This window comes from Actinia tenebrosa, unplaced genomic scaffold (genome assembly GCF_029948245.1).
Source record: "Actinia tenebrosa isolate PJP-AT-01 unplaced genomic scaffold, QUT_ActTen_1.0 PGA_scaffold2__45_contigs__length_23673736, whole genome shotgun sequence".
In the NCBI taxonomy this organism is placed as follows: Eukaryota; Metazoa; Cnidaria; class Anthozoa; order Actiniaria; family Actiniidae; genus Actinia; species Actinia tenebrosa.
In genome coordinates, this window is record NW_028292579.1 from 11,635,135 (window position 1) to 11,656,020 (window position 20,886).

The window sequence follows — 20,886 nt, forward strand, 5'->3', positions numbered from 1 at the left end:
GACGCGAATTGCACCATTCAGTGCGTGTTATTAGGAACGATTGTAATAAATGTTTCATTATTCCTGGCCATCGTGAAGGATGATAGATGTGCAACTTTCTCTCCAAAAGAGTGCACGCCATATATACTTATAAAACAATTACTAGCTATATAGCGCTCCCTGTGATGATTGAATGATAAAACAATTATCGAACTCGGTTATCACAAAATATCGTGATTTGTTATTGTCTCGCAAGCAATTATTTGCCCTTGCTCGCCACTAACAAATCACGATATTTTGCTCAACCTCGTCCAATAATTGCTTATTGTTTTCATAAACGTATTATTCAAGTATCTTCTCACATTTATCCATACCCCCCAAACTTCTGTTCCTTTCCTTTTTTTTTTTTTTTTTTTTTGAAGCGAGACTTTTTGTGGATTCTAGTACAGAAGAAAGAGGAAAAATAACTAACAAACGCGATACTCGTATCTTTAATGATTTATTGGTACCTTATCTATTCATCACCATAACATTTTTTACACCACGCAATCTCTAAGTAACCAGTCAGTTTACTTGACACACACTACAAGACTTCATGTTATATAAGTGATGACTACGAATGCAAGGTCGGATTACTTGCTACACACCACACAAGTCAGTTCACGACCGTTGAGGTACTTCGCACACGGCAGAGTTCCACATTTGCTTTCTACCGGGTACAGCAGCGCGCCATTAAGACTCCTCCCACTTCCAGGAATTCCTTCTGCTTCCTCATCGACACAGATATACTCACTCGGATGATGGCCACGGAATGATGTCATCAGGTAGCCTTTGTACTCTTGCTTCCATCCCGCGGGACACACGTTTGTTGCCGGGATCATAAGCTTGGTACTGCGGGTCTTGACATAACAGACAGAGCAAGGAGCATCTTGGTCGTGGAGGTTTTTATTATTGAATGGATTAAAGGCCTTGACCTCGTATTCTGTGCCAAACACGATCCCACCTTTTTGAAACCTTTCCTTGTATTTGCCATATTTGGGGTTCTCTGGCAGACACAGGTAGTTCGTTCCTCCGCCTTTCATTTGGTAATATTCTCCTCCTACACGACCTGCGTAGATGAATTGATATTTATGGGCTGTAAATACTTTTAATTTACGCAAAGCAGTTTGTGCCATTTTTTAAAGGGGCGAATCAAAGATTTACTATGGGAAACAGTGCCTACTAAGCACAATAAATCCTCCTACCCTACCCCTACCCAAGCCCAAAAAGAATAATATACATCTTATGCTATACAGAAAAGGAATTCCTCTGGAGGCCTCCTTGGATCTTTGAAAACGTCTTTGACACTCCAAATCTTTTAATAAAGTATCACTATTATTTGTTGTTTACATTCATCATTAAAGCATGGTCCTCACTAGCGACATAAACCCCTTCATCTTATGCTCGTGCTTATGCTTAGAACAGTTTTCGTATGACTGTGAAAAGGGAACGCCACGAACACGGTGTCCAAATAAGTGACCAACCCCACTTTTTTCTTGCCAGGCCTATACACCAAATACCGTATTCCACACATGACGTCAAAATTGTGCGTCATGGGACTGAAATGCGGACGAGCCAAACCTAGTGCACATGCTAACATACTGTAACGATGTTTTGGGATTTTTTACAACTCATTTTTTCTTGCTGATATTCTTCTTTTCCATGTAACCAAAGCCTTTATTTACAATATTTGTCAGTATATTGGTATTTTAGTAACCCTGAAAAATGCTATTGAAATATGGCGAACAATTTAAATGACGATTGTTCTGAACTGACTAGCTTCGTTTTCACGTGGAAACACGTGTTTTTCAGATAAGCCAGTCGGAAAGCAACAATAGTTATTCAAAATGGTTGCCATATTTCCATTCCCTACTGTCTGGGCGCAAATCCATGTTATTTTCAATTTTGAAATCTTACCTGAATAAACCAACTCGCTGTCACCAAGGCACTTTGTTCTTCCCCAGCGAATATACTGTAGACCCCCTGCATTGTCACCCTTGGGTCCCACAGGACCTCTCGCTCCAGAACTCCCTGGGTCACCTGTAGAAAAATTGGGAAATTCATTTTTCGACATTTTTTACCATTCTGCATGGGTTAATATTACCCAATGTTTTCATGAATTTCTGATAATTTTCAAACCTTTCCCATATTCGACCCCGATAAACAAACCATCATTTTCAAGGTGTGAAAGTGGGCCAAAATCCATCAAACCCATGGCCCATAGACCATGCTTTTTGCATTAAAATCATTCATTTTAAAACCACATACATTATTGTTCATTTTCAAAAACGTGTGAAAATAAGCCAAAATCGATCAAAACCATGGGCTATAGTCCATGCTTTTGACCCAAAAACCATCGAAAATCAAATTTTTTAAAAACCACATACATTATTCTTCATTTGGAGAAACGTTGCAAAATGGGCCAAAAACAATCAAAACATAAGCTATAGTCCATGCTTTTGTCGAAAAACCATCGAAAAACACTCGCTTTTAAAATTATATACATTATTCGTCATCATGGGCTATAGTTTCTGGAATGATTTTCACTCTAATGCCTTTAAAACACACAATGAAAAGGCCTTTTTATGTCATTTTTGACTACTTTGCATGTGTTATACCTCTTGATGTTGGCGATGGACGATCGCTGATTTCCACACGTTTGCCATTAACGACAATTTGAAGTTGCTGAATTGCTCTCTTTTTTCAACATTCGTCATGGGTTATAGCCCATGTTTTTGATGGATTAGGGTATATTTTCACATAATGTCAAACAACACATTGCACAAGACTTATAATTCATGTGTATACCTTTAGGTCCTGGTTTGCCATCCTCCCCATCTTTGCCGTCTCTTCCTACGTAAACATCAATACAACAAATCGTGTAAGTAAACCATTTATTACGGAATATGAAACTTAGTATTTGTTGAGGTTTTTATATATTACCTGGTTGTCCTGGAGCACCATTTACACCAGGCTCCCCTCTTGGGCCATCTTTACCGTCACGACCATCTCTTCCTATTACGATAGAGAGAATCATAACACTTTAGAGTCGCATTCTGTTTTCGTTAAGGAGCAGGGGGTCCTGCTGTCATGCAGTATGAGATCAAGGATAGAATAGATACTAGAAGGATTTGTGTGAAAATGGGTGCTCGTGAAGCCCGTATCTTAATCCCCACTTATCTGTAACCCTGAGCCAAAACTCTTTACACATCCACCACGAAGCTCAAATAGGCCTTCTTATCGTAGGCTTTTTTACTAATTTTTTTTTCCAGCTTAGGAAAAAAAGCCGTCTTAAAATCAGAAGTATGGTTGGAGAAAGACTACTAGGAATTACCTAAATCGCGCATGCGCATTTAGGATTCCTTTTCCCCTAATCAAAGTATGAATGAATGCATTTAAAAGTTCAACTGGTAACGAGATTTTGAAATTATCTTATTAACTCAGTAAATTAACCAGGACCATACTTCCAGACATCGAATGCTGAACCGTCGTATGGACTTACGGCTACGCTGGAGATTTCGGCCCCAACACCGCTATCCCGGGGGGAATTACAAACTGATCAGGAAGCTCGGCAGAAGCGTAAGGGAGAGGTTAGTCGGCACCTAGACCATAGATGATTAACCCCTTGCTATGACCAGCAGACCCAGTATATTCATTGTGCAGCTGATGACTAAGTATCCATCGTCCCTCCTTTCCATGTGGGACGCGTTTCGAAAAATTCCCATGACTCAGATTTATATCCAAACTTTGGATTAAAACCAAAAATGGGGTCATATTTATATATCCTTTAATATTTTTTGACTTTAGCCATTCCTAAAACATCCATTGAAAGGATACGAAGATAGAAAGAAAAAACTGAAACAAAGCACGCTGAGCATGCGCAGATGTCGTGTGTCATAAAGTGTAACAAACTAAGCACGCCGAGCAGGCGCAGATGTCGTAATATATCGTTACGCCAATGGACCACTTCGACGATACGGCAGTCAAAATCTTGGATCGCAAGACATTATCACTCAAATCAAATAATTAGCTAAATACTACAATGCCAAGTAATAATTAATAGGTCCTTTGCAGTTAACGGTCACGTGTCTGTACTGGAGAGAAAAAATGTTTGATTTTATTTCAAATTCAGTGGTGATTCTTTTTATCTATAAAGAACCGAATGAAACGATGTGTAACCAGTGTGTTATGATTTGCAGTTTTATTACGACCTCTCGAAACAGGTTGTAGAAAGTGTGTTTACGTTCCAGTAAATTTCACCCATGGGAATCAAAATCTTCATTCATTTGCTCTCAGTTAATTAAGCAGCACGTGATTATTGAGCTACAAAGGGCATATTATCATGTTACGAATAAAAGGGAAAAATCCTTGTTGAAATATTGTTCTTGTAACGCTGAGGGGAGCTTTTTTTTTCTGACCGAGAATAGACCTTATTCGTGGTGTGACAATGTTTTCCCAATTCAGCGTGGCGAACCTTCAGGGGATTCATTTTCTTTTGTTTTTACTCTTCGAAAAATTCATGATGATATCCCGACGAGTTTCAAAACAACAACTCTTCATTCCCCCAGAGGTTTGTCACGCTGAATTGGGAAAACATTGTCACACCACGAATAAGGTCTATTGAAAGAAAAATATAAACTGCAAGAACGAAGATTACATAGTTATTCCTAATTTTCTTTTTTTATATATGACAACCCTTTTGCAATAAGGTGTACATGAACACACGAGTACCTAACAAGTAAGTGTAAAGCACCGTTAAATACCTGGTAGCCCTTGTTTACCATCATGACCATCACGACCATCTCTCCCTGTCATACAACAGTAAATAAACATATCTTGGTTTCATGAATAGACAATTACCTAACGATAACAACATTGCTTGAGTGGTACTACATGAGCGGTCTTTAAAGAAGTTCTAGGAATTCTGCTCTTTCTTTGGTTGACACCTCCATGGTAGAGTAGTGGTTAGTTGTCGGAATGAGGATGGATTGTTGCTGTGCTGAGCGTTTGTTTTCTCGTCAGTATTCTCGCGTGCTGGAAGTTGGTTGGTTTGCTCGACATCCTACAACTATTGGGGGTAAGGATTTAACGTGGTGGATAGAAGTCATGTTTTCAATTCCCATTAGTTATCGTTGCTATGTCCCAGAAGCTCAAAAATGGATGTTTTCCCATTACAGAAAACGTGTTATTCCCTGGAAATGAAGAAAAGAAGGAAGAAAGAAAGAAGGAAGGAAAAAAGAAAGGAAGAAAGGAAGGAAGGAAGGAAGGAAGGAAGGAAGGAAGGAAGGAAGGAAGGAAGGAAGGATGACTAATAGACTTGAGCGCCATGTAATTCCATACCTTTCAGTATCATACTCTGCCTTGATTCCAGTTGTCCTATTCTAAAAAACAATAACAGCACAAAGTTTAACATTTCCGACTTCGTACAATCAGTGACCGCTGTAATCCTTCATCACAGACTCATTTACTCAGCAGACTTAGTCTCTTATCAGTGTCTAAATATTCACAAATACCAACGGTAAAGTAAAGAATGCTCAACTTCAACAATGCAAACACTTTTGAAATTTCACGGACCTTAGTGGAACACGTGAATATTCTACACGAAACTGAGGCTAACCCTGAGCATCAGAGAACTACAAACTGAGTGTTGCAACTACGATGGTCAGACGACTGAGAATGGTCATCTGTCACGTGCTTGTCTAAACGTCTAATCAAAAGTTAGGTTGAAAAGGTCCTAATAAACGGACGAAACTAGTCCCTAAACTACAATTGTGTTGTTGTTAGTGCGTGGGGGATTATAAAAATCACCATAGAGTGTGTATAGATATGAAGATAAGCAAGTCCTTCAATGTCTCGATTGAAAAGTTATCAACAAAAGTATTCAAATTGTAGGCAATGTTTAAAAACATCGTACGCAACTATAATATTCCATTGAAATTTGTTAATTCAACTCAATATTATTTATGTATCGCAATTCACTAAATAGCTTCATATATTTTTGAGACGACAATATTTTGTGGTATTGTCGTTTCGAAATTAAAATTTCGGATTGGCAAACGCGCGACGAAAAGGAAAGTTTCAGCGCGCGCGCGTCAAATGTTTACGCTTGTTGCTTGCGCCATAGCGCGAGCTCGTAAGGAAAATTTCGCTTTTAATCAACGAAAATCGGTCAGTTTTTTTCATTTTTATGTGTTAAATTCTTTAGAATCGCGATACTATAAACTAATTACGAATTTGAGACGACAATATCACGAAATATTGACGGCGTTGGAAGAAAATATATTCGGTATTTTGCGGCTTCGCGACTCCGCCCAATAGTAATATATTTTCTCCCAACTAGCCTTCAATATTTAGTGGTATTGTCGTCTCAAAATCGTAATTAGTTTATATAATCGAACAGACAAAAGATGCCCTGACAACTAATAAGCGTTGATTTGAAAGTTTGCGTTGGCCTCGAGTCAGTGATTATTTTCATTTGCTTAGCAACGTTCAAAATAAAAAACCTGTGTTTCCTTAGCAACCACCAAGAATGTGTCATGAACTTGGTTCTTCATGACGCTTTTATGTGAAATTCCTATGAATAATCGTTACTAAAAGAGTTTTTTACTATGCAAGCAAAGAGTCATAAAATAATGATGAAAACTCTAGTTTGCCGAACTATTTCGTTTAATTCAAGAATTATAGTCAATTTGATGGTTGATAAAAAATTTCAGACTTAGATCATTTACACTAATTGAAAAACGTCTAAGATTTGCTATACTTTTATATAATATTCTCCCTACAGAAAATATTGGATTGCTCATTTTGAACAAGGTCAAGAAAATGAAAGAGTGTGAATGAAAAAAGACTTGGAAGTCACCGAACAACTTTTTATTTAATGCTATGAATAAGATGTTGACATTCATGACGTAACTAAGAATTTCAACACAGATTTTCTCTAGTGGAGAAAACTGGAAAGTGCTGAGGGAGTCGAGTGAGGTATCGGGATACAAATGGCAGTGATAGTATAAGTACTGAAAAAGAAATGAAAAGATTGTTCTAGATAAAAGTGCTCAATATTTAACAATTAGACTACGAGGTCGAGTTTTCTATGAGTCAATAGATAGTCTATGAGGCGCGTAGATGACACTAAAAACTTTGGCTGTACAAAGCGACGGTCAACCGGCGGCACTGTTTTCATTCATATTTTCGAACTCGACTCGACGTCTTGTCGCGCTATTTATATAGCTTTTTGTCTGTATTATTACTGGGATACCTGTGGATCACAGTCATTAAATGTCTTTTTTTTTTTTTTTTTTTTGCTGGGATACCTGTGGTATACCAGCTATAAAATGCCTTTGTTTTTTTGTTTTTTTTCCTCCGCGACAAAATGGCAAAGTTGCGCAATAGTTACCCAGGGGTCTTCAGGAACTTACCCAAGAGACCTTTGCGGGCATTTGCTATTGGATTCCCGTCTATACTCCAATCAATTATCATGTACCAGATGTCAATCAATGTCACTATGTTGTCAAGTGATTATGAGAGGGCGGAGCTAGGAGATCACGTGGCACAGGTTTATGTCTACGCATGCTCTATTTCGTTGACCGCCGTAATTCAAGACAGCCGAACTAGAAATTAATTTTTCAAATTTCAACGCGAGAAGATAGCGGGATGATTTCGAAGCGATTATTTCTAAGAATTTTCAATGAACTTCATGGACAAAAGCTTGTTTTGGTTTATCTATTCATGATTCATCTACTCGAACAGTATTTTCTGCACGAACAAGCGAAGATCGATGAGGAGAACAGGGTTTCAAGAATTACGATAAGCGATAGTAAACAAATATTTCATTCAGTATGACTCGTTATTCTCTTGAACTTGACAATATAGTCTTATAACCTACATTTATGTATTTATATTAACTGTTTTTGCTTCAAAGTCTATTCACAAAGGAACATGAGGTACATAGTAATATTTATTTTCAGATTCTATTTGATTTAAGAAGCAAAATAAATAGTTTTCTACGCACATTCCAGGGTTTGATCTTTGCCGTTCGAAGCGTCTATGATCTCCTTTAAAGTGCTAGTCTTACGAAAATATTAATGACGCAAAAAAATCCCCGATTTGGTATATGCTCAAATAGGTTATAATGTTCACCAATAAACAATAATTGGTTCGAAAAAGAAACTTTTCCCGTCTGAATTTTGCTTCCGAAAATTGTTAAAAGCTCGTCCGCCATTTCTATGAGCAGCGATTTTGTCGTTGCATTTTAATTTGTGTGACGTCATATGCGCAACTGGCATCCTTTTTATCCACACTGACTCTACAGCATTCTCTGTAAGAAGGCATTACTTGGTTTAAGGCTTGTTTTTAAATCAAAAATAGTCGAAATTTGGTTGCAATTACACATTGTGAGAAGCCGCGAATTTTGAAGGGGTGGCGCGTATGACGTCACTTCCTTCGAATCACTAAAAGTTGCCAGGAGCGCAATCGCTTAATGGCGGACTCAAACGGCCAAACTTTACTGGCTAAATGCAACATCTTCCCAGTCTTGTATCGAAAAAGAATTTGGACAGTAAGCTATATTACATATTTAGTTTTATATGGTACGATTCCCAGGGATGATGTCATTTTCGTAAGACTAGCACTTTAACTTTTCTTCAACTTAAAAATTGCGATTCATTAAAAAATATCGAGAAATTATAAAATTATAAAATGTAAAGCAAATGTTAGCCTTATTTACGTTTTACATGAAACATTTTGATTTTAAAGCGAGCCGTGCGAATGTGCATGCTTTTGAGACGTTGCATAACGACAAGCTAATTACGTATGCCAAAATCCGGATCCCGGAACTGGAATTGGAGTTCCAGATTGAGTTTTTTGATGAGTATGGTATAAACGCTCTGCCTGCAAACGGTCTTTAACACTGTCGTTCGAAATTTTGCAACTTATTTTTACTTCTCCTTTAGATTCTTCGAGACTCTGTTACTAGTAAACCATCCCAACCAGGGTCTGGTTTGTCATTACTTTGAGACGTCATGAAATACTTTATCAGTAGTTTAGGAAGCTCAACCAACTAAATCCTCCATGCATGTTGAAACCAGGTCCTTCAGGTATCCAGGTATCCCAGCTTACCCTGCCAGCAGGGTCTTGTTTAAAGTGGGGTGTACCTAAACAGCTCACCTCGTCTTCGTCAACAACGCTCTCGGACGCGGTTCCTAACGGTTAAGTTAGGGAGAATATTTGCAATAACTATGCCTCTATGTTCTAGAACTGACTGTGGGGTTCAAATCTCAAAAATAATGCTGAACGCAAAGAAGAAAGGTACAAAAACAGTCTCAAAGGCTTTTAAAAGTAGTGATTTCAAATGCGTTAAATTAGTAAACATGTCTATTAGTTTTCTTGGCGCTTTTTTTCTGATGAACGTTCCACTTTTATAGAAATGATTGACAACATAGGGCTCGACAAAAACAACCCAAAATATATAAATAGAAATATAATGAATATAACCATAAGATCAGCATACTATATTTTCTGTTGTAGGAGCAAAGCTTGGAATAATCCTGATTTGATGAAATTGTAATCTTTTTTTCTTTTCTTCCTTCGTTTGTGTGTGTGTGTGTGTTTAATAGCGTGTAAATGCGTATTCTTGCGTTTCTCTTCAGTCAATATTCAAGTAGTCAGTTGTAAATTACCTATTTGTATAATAAATAGTAAATATGAAATAAAGTTTCCATTATTATTATTATTATTATTATTATTATTATTATTGCCAAGAAGAAATAAATGAAAGAGCGAAATCTAAAATATATCACGAAATGTGACGAGATGGCCTAATCTTCTGAGATATTGTACTAATATGCATTTTATATTTTAAGAAAAAATTGTTTAAGGTGGCTCGACCCAGTTTTCAGAATGTGAGGGTATTTAAATTGAAACGGTTATAGCTCTCGTAACAGACTAAAGTTAAATATAATTTTTCGCATACATAGTACGCATGAATCAAACTTTCTCCTGACGCTAGGTTGGTTGCAATCGAAGTTTTCCTTGCCCTATCAAAATTTTGATGCCCTTGACTTTACATTTCACAAATTATCTCTAAATCTAGACCTTATCTTTGAAAGCAACTTGCTCCTGAGACTTTGTAGACCAAATATTTGGTTATAATATGGGGAAACTTAAAGCAATTCTATGAGGCCGCTTTCAATTCAGTAAAAAAATAACAATTATTTTACTCAGAATAAATTTAAAAAGGTAATTACTATACTAAGAGATTTCGTCTCCTTTCCCGCTTGGTTCAGAGATGAAATTCTTCAGTTATTTAAGTTCAGGCGAGGATCGAAAAACAATTTTGACTATTCTTCGCAACATAAAAGTTCAAAAGACTTTGCTTAGGGAAACGGTTCATTGAATGCGGCGTGGGGGATAAAGATTTCTTCTCAAAAACATTTTTTTACTGTGGACTTCATTTTCCAAAAGGCCCCCCAACTAACCCATGAAAATTTTAAAATTAAAATTTGAGAGCCAGCTCCCCTTGTGTGCATGTCAAATTTTAAGAGCCCCCCTTTTCATGTCCCAAGGAGCTTTGTCCCCCCCCCCCCAAACACATATCTTCTTCACCCCACCCCCCTTTCCTCGGCATATTAAGTGAACTTTCCCTTAGAAAAAATATGGAAGGATGTTTTAGAAAACGAGTATTTATGGTTAGAGAATCTTATTGCTTTCCTTAGAAATTGTTAAATATGTCCTGCTGTTGTACATCACATTTTAAAGATTTCTTCCTAAAATATGTTAATTCGGCTTTCAGATAATGTACACCTTGTTCGTGCCATACTGTAAAGCGATAGTGGTCGCAAACGTATTTAATATAATTTTAACGACTGACCTGATAGTCAACTGTAGCATCATAGCTTGTGTTCTCTGAAGCACGCTCAACATATCTTTAAGATTTTTTGGCTGTGGTCCTATCTGTAATTGCTGCTGTGCATTTGGAAAGCCTGGATGTAGTGGTGGCCCTTGTGGTGGAGGTTGTATAGGTGCCGAGGCCATTACGACACAACTAAATAAACACACAAACAAAGCCACATAAAGTGGCTTGGATTGATGTAGAAACATCTCCTTTTAAGTTTGCACAAAAGGGGCTGCAACGTTTCTTAGCCTTCTTGTTGGGACTAACTGGAAAGGAGAAGACAAAAAGTTGGTATACTAGCAAAGTTTATTTGCAAGCGAGAAAAACATTAGGAAAGCAGTAAATCACGTAAGAAGACAGTCCCCACTCAGGAAGAAGGTGTTCAAGCCAGTATAGATAGTAATTTGCATTGCCAAGGAAACTGTTGGCATAACAACCATTAGCATGCAATAGGAGATTTCTCATGCAAGTGTAGAAAAAACCTGTTAGATTAACTCATTAAATAAAATGGGTCTGGGTTTTAGATGTTCACTCTGTAAACTAAAAAAACATATTTTTGTCTTAAATCAAACTTTTAGTTAATTAGAGACTCTACAGTTAAATCGTGAAGCAAAGATGTTCTTAATAAAGACCTCGGAGGAAGGATCTCAGGAGGAAACAAGATGAAAACTACTGGGCTACGTTTATAAAAAAGTAATCTCTAGGTAGAAAATACTTAATATTTGAAAGATATTTCCTTGAAATGAGGATTTGTGAAAAACAACAGTCTTAAACACCGATCTGAGCACGAAGAGACATGAGGAGGAGGCGATGACTCACGTACAGCGATTTACATGACAAATGACAGTTTATTCTTAGTTCATGAATCTCATAAGTTTATGCGGGCCCGCAGTACAATGGTGGCGTAGCGCTAGCACACTTGCCTATTCGTCTCGGTACGATTCCCAAACTCGGCATCACATGTGAGTAAAGTTTGTTAGGTCTCTCCTTTGATTCGAGGGTTTTTCTTCAGGTTCTTAGGGTAATGAAAAGATTGAATGCTCAACTAAGTGACCGACCGATCGACCGACCGACCGACAAAAAGAAAGATAAATAAGAAACGTCAAACAAATAAAGGAATAACTGAGTAAAACGAAGGGAGATAAAAAAACTAAAGACAAAGGGATTTACACCTCAACGAATGTTTGCTCATTGATTTAATAAAAATAACCAATTGTTGTGAATATTATTATTTATATTTGCTCCTATCTGTAATGGTTGCTGTGCATTTGGAAGCGGCATGAAGCCTGGATGTAGTGGTGGTCTTTGTGGTGGAGGTTCTTTAGGTACTGAATGAGGTCGCTACACAACAACTACTAAATGAACAGACAAAGAAAGCCACATAAAGTGGCTTGGATCGACGTAGAAACAAAAGTTGCTGCAGCTTTTCTTAGCCCTATATCTAGACTAACTACAAAGGAGAAAGCAAAAATTTGGTATACTAACAAAGTTTATTTGCAAGCGAGAAAAACATGAGGAAAGCAGTTAATCACGTAAGATGACAGTCCCCACTCAGGAAGCTGTTCAAGCCAGTACAGATAGTAATTTGCATTACCAAGGAAACTGTTGGCATAACAATCATTAGCATGCAATAGGAGATTTCTCATGCAAGTGTAGAAAAAACCTGTTAGATTAACTCATTAAATATAATGGGTCTGGGTTTTAGATATTTACTAGGTGACTAAAAACATATTTTTGTCTTAAATCAAACTTTTAGTTAGAGAACAACTTCTAGACTACGATTACTATAATAAAAGTAATCTCTAAAGAGAAAAAAAGAAAGAAATAGTAGAAAGATTTTTTTTTCTTGAAATGAAAATTTTGTGGAAAACAGTCTTAAACACGGATGTAATTGTTTAAGGATTTTTTTACTGCGCAACTGAGCACAAAGGAGGAGGTGATGACTCACGTACAGCGATTTACATGACAAATGACAGTTTATTCTTAGTTTATAAAACTCATAAATTATGTGGGTCAAGAACATTGCGCTAGGAAACTCTCCTCTGGGGTCTCTGGTTAGACTCCCATGCATGTGTGTATGGTTGGTTAGGTCTCTCCCTTGTTTCTCCTTTGATCAGCCCAGAGGTAGTTTAAGGGTATTATCAAACTCATTAATACTCCATGAGGAAAAAACAACAGAAATCACGACCGTGAAGAGTTTTGTAAATCAGATACAGAATCGTGTTCATTTGCATAAAATTTAACTTGGAATTTCTTGGGCAGATTCACTTCTGAAAATTTTAGTGAAACACAAAGGAACTAACCTAGACGTTTGATAAGTAATCTACAGTATTCGTGTCCGTGTTGATTCCGATATACAAACTCGGCCACTCATACTGTATATATATTACATATAAAATTGAAGACTAAACAAAGAAGATGAATAGGAAACAAACGGATAAAGAAAGACCTGAGTAAAGCGAAGACAAATTAAGAAGTCAAGACAAAGGGATTTACCTCGGCGAATTATTGCTCATTGATTGAATAAAAATAATGCCGGACTTGTTGCGATTATTTCAACTTTAAGATACGGTGTATCAAGCAAGCATAAAAACCTACAAACAAAACTAATCAAAAAGAAAAAAAACAAAAAAAAAAACAACAAAAAAAAACAAAACAAAAACACAAAAAAGAAAACGAAAAGAAAACAAAAAGAAAAAAGAAAAATAAATTACAAGCGACAGACAGACAGACAGAAAGAAAGAAAGAAAGACAGAAAAGAGAAAGAAAAACAATAACAAACGAACAAATAATCAAAATCACCAAGTTGTTTTAATTACTACTCATTAGACTAATTCCTTATCGATATCTTATACCTTGGATACATTCTGGTAGCTCTGGCTTTGGTAGAAACAGGCCAATGATATATGTCTATGTCATGATATATGTCTATCTATATGCGCAACGGATTCTGGTAGTTGTAGTACATGAGTATATAATGCAAGTGTCCTATTGGTGCTAATGAACTAAACAAAAGAAGGCCGTGTGCAAGGGATTCTGGTAGATGTAGTACATGAGTATATAATGCAAGTGTCCTATTGGTGCTAATGAACTAAACAAAAGGAGGTGTGCAAGGGATTCTGGTAGTTGTAGGAAATGACACAAATGGCCTAACGATAGTTATTCACATATTGACAAATTATTATTATTGAAAAAAGACCTTTATGAAATTTTCTGCGTCTTGGAAGCAAAAATTTGTTGCACGTAGCAATGTTTCGCATGTGGCTGAACTGGGAAACATCGAGGAAACATGCGCGCGGTAAACATGTTTCTGGAAACATGTTTCCTCGTTTAGCCAGGGCCTGAAGCGAACAGCGCAGCGCAACCGTGACGCCATAAAAACGAAGACCAAGGCGAAATTCGGACAAACAAACTTACAAGTTTACTCTCAGCAGATAATTTTCACAGCCGATCGCAGTTGATCTTAGTTTACATGGATTATTATTGCAACTTTAAGTAAAAATAAAAAAATCGGTTCGTATAATCCTCGTAGCGGTTAAACAGAATGCAATGTTTGTCCGAATCTTTAAGCTATTTTTAGAATCAGTGCGCTGCGCTATTCGGGAAAGGTCTAGAGGCTTTGAACCATCACGTGACGGCAGTCATGTTAGATGGCAGGAACAACACAATCGTTTTAAATGAGAAAGAATTTCATTTCCGAGAGTAAAGGGATTTTATTGTTCTGCCATCTAACCCCAGGCAGTCAAAGCTGCATTATGGCGCCGTCACGTGATGGTGCAAAACCTCTATAGACCTTTCTGGCTCGCAAGTCACGGTAGCGAGACGAGTGAACTTCACGGCTTATCTTCTAAACCATACTTCTTCTTTAACTCCTCGATTTTACTCGCTGGTGGTTTGTGACTCATCATGAACGGCTTTTTCTCTCTTGGCGGTGATTGGTGCACTTCCTCAGCTTTGTCCGGGTCATCCATTCCCTTGTACCCCATTCGTCTCATACACCACAGAACAATAGCAATGACTATGAATATCAAGATGGGGAAGAAGAGAACACACAAAATAGGCGCCAGTACAACTATTAACTCCATATGTGAGCAGCTCTTGTAGTACCAGCTGTCGCTGGGGCAGTTGTCAGGAACAAAGGCATCGTGGGGATAGTAGGAACAGTTACCAGTAGCCTTGCACCAAAAGCATACTGAATCAGCCGTGCATTCCTTGCATCCACTGGTACGTTCAGGACACGGCTTGACTTTAGCTACAAGAGCAAAAATACAATATCATTAGGAGTGGCAAACCGGCAATAATGAACCCTTTTTAAATTGAAGAAATGCCACTGAATTCCTTCGAGAAAAGTGTGGTGTCTTTTGTGTTATGTTTGTCATCAACGATACTTTTGAGAAGGCGGATCCATTGCTTACTGACCGTAGGCATTTCCCGTATGTTAGAAAGAAATCGGACCGATAATTTTGTTGGACCAACCATTATGATAACAAAGAAAAATAATATAAAAGAATTTTCTATGTTTCGAGAAACGACTGATCATGAAATTTGACAGTTTCGTAAATTCCTTTCAGCACGATGGTAATCAATCTCGTACCCAGAGCCTGCGTTTCTTCTGGCCTGCAGCGAAGAACGAAGGCTCTCACATAATCCATTTTTTGGCGCATGCGCAATATTCCGGAAGTGAAATATAATCAATGAAAATCATGCTTTAAAACAAGTTCTGTGTTTATTCTTTTTAAATTTATTTTCGGCAAGCCTTTGAACTCATGCGCTCTTGTACCGGAAGTCCAAGAAATTCTGGTCAAAAAATGGATTATGCCAGAACCCTCGTTCTTTGCCGAAGGCCAGAAGAAACGCATACTCTGGGTACGAGATTGGATTGCTTACAAACTATGAGCATGCGCAAACTATGAGCATTTAAAACTCAAAAGTTACAGTCGATCCCAAAAACGTTGTCCAAGTGAAAAGAGGTTTATAGGACAATAAATGTCACGTGTCTCATTAAATATTCAGTTTTACGCGCGTGTGGAACTAGGAATCTGAACGTGCTGCATCACATGCGTGGCAGAAAATGTCGACGGCGGGTAATTCAAAACAAGTTCTTTCGACTTTAGAAGTTCGGGTTTTGGACTCCAAGAAGAAGTCTAGCTACGTTGTAAGAAGTTTACCCAATTTTCCAGTGTTAGAGACCGTTTCAGAGCTACGTTCTGAGCTAGTGAAAGCCTTACCAGACTTAAAGAACGTTCTGCAAGACTGAGTAATGAGTAATGAGCAAACCAATCTGCACGTACCATACCTTCTTGCGCGTGAATCCAAGCCTGTGGACCGTTCTGCATAATGTTTGGGCACTAAAAGCAGAGCCAGTTGTATTGAATATTTTCGACGCTATTTCATTCAATTGCATTTCAGGATGTTCTAGAAGACACTCCATGACGATATACTCTTCATGCGGAAAAAGTGTTCCTGTTTGAAGAGGTCGACCGACGGGCCAAGGATTAATGTCTCCACTAGTGTACACGTCCGTTTGACCGTTTTAGGACTTACAAACAGATTAGAGGCTATCTCCTGGTATGTTTTTGCATAAAACAAATGTCGGTATACCATTCTCCAACTTAAATCATCCGAGAAAGCCCGCGGCATCTTTCAGATTCAGTTTTCAATACTGTAATTTACTTTTGCATCAGTATGCTAATTAAAAAAATCCACGCGCGTAAAACTGAATATTTAATGAACACGTGACATTTATTGTCCTATAAACCTCTTTTCACTTGGACAACGTTTTTGGGATCGACTGTATCATTCTTGACATTTTACAAAAAGAGTTCCGTGAATTTCTCCGATACGAATAATGAGGAAAATTTCAGGCTTCGCAAAATCCTTCTAGTTCAAAGGCTTAAAGCTCGATATGATGAGTTACTGACTAGTCGGAGTTAATAGAGGGGATTAACTCTGTACTAGTTAAACAATTAATGGTTTGAAGGTAAAATTAGTTCCCCTAGAGAATCACAGAAATCGAGTTTGACTTTAACATCGTTTCAAAACGCTTAACATTGTCTTAAAACAAAGATATATTGATCGAAAAATACCGAAACTTTTCTGTGTTTATATAGCTTAAAACTTTGTTCCACCTCGATGACCATGAAATGAAATTTTTGTTCAAAACAGCTGAATATTTTTTACACTATTTATCAACGGATTTGACCAACTTTATTTACAAAAAAATGTCGGTAAAAACTGAAAAATTGAGTAAATTTTGATGGTAATTTTATGAAGAATTCCAAGAGGGTGGTTCAAAATATGCAAATCCATTAAATGCGTTCCACCTCGATTCATTTCAAAGGGTTATTTTTCTAAAGAGGTCAGTCTCCAAGGACTTTGTGATTCAATAATTTCGGGGAAAAACACGAAAAATATCTTGTCGAACGATATGATAATGAATACCAGAATCCTAAAAAGAAAAAAAACCAGAGATAATTCTAAGAAGAACCGCCGACCGTCTCTTAAAGAGGAATTTTTTCACGTTGTCGAGAAGTCACTATTGGCAACGAAAACTTGGATATTTAGCATTCAAAAATACCAAAAAGACGATGGTTTTAAGTACCGTCATAATAAAAGCTGTGTAATACCAGTTATTTGGTAAAAGAATCAGTTAAAATTTATTAAATTTTAAGTGAGAATCAATGTGTGTCTCACCTCACTGATTCGTTGAAGCGCGAATTCCATGTGGATAATAAAATAACATCATCATTGTAATTTTATTCCAATTCTCACCAAGATATCATTATAATCACTCAAGTTAGTAGCAAATGCTTATACGTTTTGGTCAGAGGAAATTATAGTACATTACTAATAATTTCCCCCTGTTTTTGGTGCGGTTGCTGAAATAAGAAAGATATAATCGATGTTGCTGTAAATAGCGCTAAATATGTAGATCAATTCAAAAATTAATCAGCCCGTGACTGAAAAGCCCGCCATTCGAATTATTAATCCTAAGCTCTGATTTTAAGATATTTTTAAAATGAATTGATGTGGATTTTTTAAATAGTTTTAAATATTCCTGAAAACTATGGAATAGCATGTTAAACCAGCAAATGAAATAATCACTATAGGTATTGTTAACTTGAATATTTACCGAAAGATAAAGGAATTGCAATACAAATATGAACTGTAGTAAGCTAAGTTAGATTATAAACATGGCGAAATATATATACAAATATTATATATTATATACAAATATACTTACAGCTGTATAAGCATTGGTCCTTATACCACAGATCGCTGCCACAAGCTTTGTTTGTGGTGCTCACGTTGTAGTGGGGAAGACAACTTCTCGTCTTTTCGCACCATACACAAGAGCCCGCGCTTGTACAATACGAACAATTTCCCCTCTCACTACAGGAATTAGCACCAGAAGCCACACTTTGGGGGTTAAAATTCACACTCACGTCGCGAAAAGAAGGAACATTTTCTCTGGAATAAGTTTCCAGGAGTTCGTGTTGAGGAGTCGAAGGGCACCTTGTTTTTTGAAGACAGATTTGCTTGGGTGAACACTCGAAAATCCCATCCCTGCCACACCACGAGCAGCCAGATTTAGCAAGGCATTGATTGCAGTTTGGAGTTTCCTGATTACAATACTTTACTCTTTCTCGCTTAAGAAGCTGATACCGACGATATTTTTCTAAGTTCCAAGATCCTTGTACACTGTGCAAATAGCACAATCCTACGAATAAACTTAGCAGAATTCCCTTCATTCTTTCGGCAAACCTTCGTCGTCGAAACTTCTGCGCCGCTTAGGATTCTTTACTCGTCAGACAACTCCTTAGTGCAAAGTTTGCTTCTAATAGCCTTGAATGGCAATAATTTCGGGAAGTCGTAGATTAATCTATAGAGATCTGTAGTGTTCCTCTCAAGATAATTCACTTATGGTTGAATGAATCACTCGCAAAGCAGTGATTTACATACCCACTCAACTGTTGATCCGGCTCATTGTTTTCAACCTCTTTCAAAGAAAATTCCCCCGAGTCCGTTAACTCAAAACCATTAATATAATATCTTAAATATTTTACGAACTCTGAGCTTATTCTCTTACTTAATTCTGCTCCAAGTAATTAGGGATAAAATGACTTTCAATTATAGTTGTAATCTATTAAAGTCAAGGCAAAATTTTGAAATACAAATTAGAGATGCATCATCGATATTTGATCCGAAAATTATAAATGCAAATGATATCTTGGAAACGACAAAACATTTTAGAGTAAACCTAACCCCCAGGGGGGGTTACTCCGCCAGAATTTGGGTAGGGGTGTTCCGCTGGAATTCTGAAAGGGGTACCCTGTTTATGACAAAAAAAATTGCATTTGTATACCCTGTTTATGACAAAAGATATAATTAATTGCACTGAGTTCCTGTTTCAATTATCATGTCATCTCACGTATCATTTTTTTACGACCATGGTAACCAGTTTCAGTCAATACGAAAGTAGAAATCCTGAATATGACAAGAAACTCAGGAAGAATTTGGACCTTGAGTGAAATTGCATACCCTGTTTATGACAAGAAGCTCGAAAAACCATACCCTGTTCAGCGGATCATCCCCGTATAGTTCATATATGGGAGTACCCCCCCCCCCGGGACCTAACCCCTGATACGATACTCTCAGTATTGATTCTACATAAAGTAAATAATATTGAATGGTGAAATATTCCTTCATTTCAATGCTGCGTCGTTAAGTTAAGGTTATACACTTTCAATAAACGTTGTCATCTCCAAAGCCGATAAGCATTCCCAAGAGAGTTCAATCTTTTAAATGGTACCAACGCTTCCCCGAGAGTCCGTGATGACGTAACGTGCAATCGAAGACTACCGTTACCGAGGTGGACATGAGATATATCAACCCGAGAGTTGATATATCTTACATCCACTGACTCCTAACCTCATTACGCATTCAAGGACTATATATAAGTATTAGTATTCAAGGGATATATCTAAATATATACTTTGAATTCGTAATGACCAGGGATACGCGAGATATAACAAAGAACTGAGCCGTGTAAAGTAGAACTAGACGATATAAAACTTCTTATAGTTCTAGTATGTTACTGTGACGTCACCCCAGGGTTTTGAGTGTATTTGTTTTGACTTGTTACCGTATACTAAACACTAGGTATCATAAGACACCAAATTTACAATAAACGTTGTGTAAACCTTGCAAATGAATAAATGAATAACGAGGTGATAAGTGCAACTTTGTAGTCCAAACATCACGTTTCCAAAGTGCCTCATATCGAATCGAAATATGGCGACCAATTTGAATAACTATTGTTCTGCACTGACAAGCGACTGCCTAGCCTCCTATACATGTGAAAATGCTTTTATGTTTCCACGTGAACACGAGTCACGAAATCTACTAGGTCAAAGATTTCAATAACAGTCGTTACAGCACGTTTTGCATTCTCGACAGTACTGCCCTATAGGATACGTCATTTCCAGTCTTATGTCAGTGGGATCGTAACCTCAGTTAAATAACACTGGACAAAAGAACAAAAAACGATGACGTCTTGTGATTAGTTAGCAGTCCCAGAATGCATTGATGTAACAGACTATGGTAAACTTTCAACACAGGCTTTGAGCACCATCACGGCAGCCATGTTAGATGACAGGAAAACTGGAAACTACAATCGCTTTACACGAGAAAGAATAAGCCTGAAGTGAGATGACGTTTTACCCCCTAGACCATAATCCTTTTCACACTGCTTTTGCTCTTTAATTATGACTATTGTTCCTGTATTCTCTAAGGAATCAAAAATTTTAAAATAAAAGAGTTTAAAAAACTATTATGGTCTAGAGTCGGGGGTAAAACGTCATCTCGCTTCAGGCTTATTCAATATTTCCAAAAGGAAAGGGATTTTATTGTTTTGCTATCTAACCACAGGCAGCCCAAGCTGTATCATGGTGCAAAACCTCATATGTGTAGAGATGTGT

General features: G+C 37.4%; 2 protein-coding genes across 2 annotated transcripts; both read right to left on the bottom strand.

Moving 5' to 3' along the window:
- Positions 1-462: 462 nt before the first annotated feature.
- On the bottom strand, positions 463-11,228 carry LOC116293105 (uncharacterized). Its single transcript, XM_031700502.2, has 7 exons — positions 10,883-11,228; positions 5,359-5,399; positions 4,782-4,826; positions 2,962-3,033; positions 2,827-2,871; positions 1,936-2,058; positions 463-1,087 (listed from the first exon to the last, which is right to left on the bottom strand). The coding sequence occupies exons 1-7, from the start codon at positions 11,110-11,112 to the stop codon at positions 612-614; spliced, it is 1,032 nt and encodes a 343-aa protein (XP_031556362.2). The 5' UTR covers positions 11,113-11,228; the 3' UTR covers positions 463-611.
- Positions 11,229-13,698: 2,470 nt separating this feature from the next.
- On the bottom strand, positions 13,699-19,057 carry LOC148909258 (uncharacterized). Its single transcript, XM_089034702.1, has 2 exons — positions 18,150-19,057; positions 13,699-15,158 (listed from the first exon to the last, which is right to left on the bottom strand). The coding sequence occupies exons 1-2, from the start codon at positions 18,655-18,657 to the stop codon at positions 14,740-14,742; spliced, it is 927 nt and encodes a 308-aa protein (XP_088890828.1). The 5' UTR covers positions 18,658-19,057; the 3' UTR covers positions 13,699-14,739.
- Positions 19,058-20,886: the final 1,829 nt, after the last annotated feature.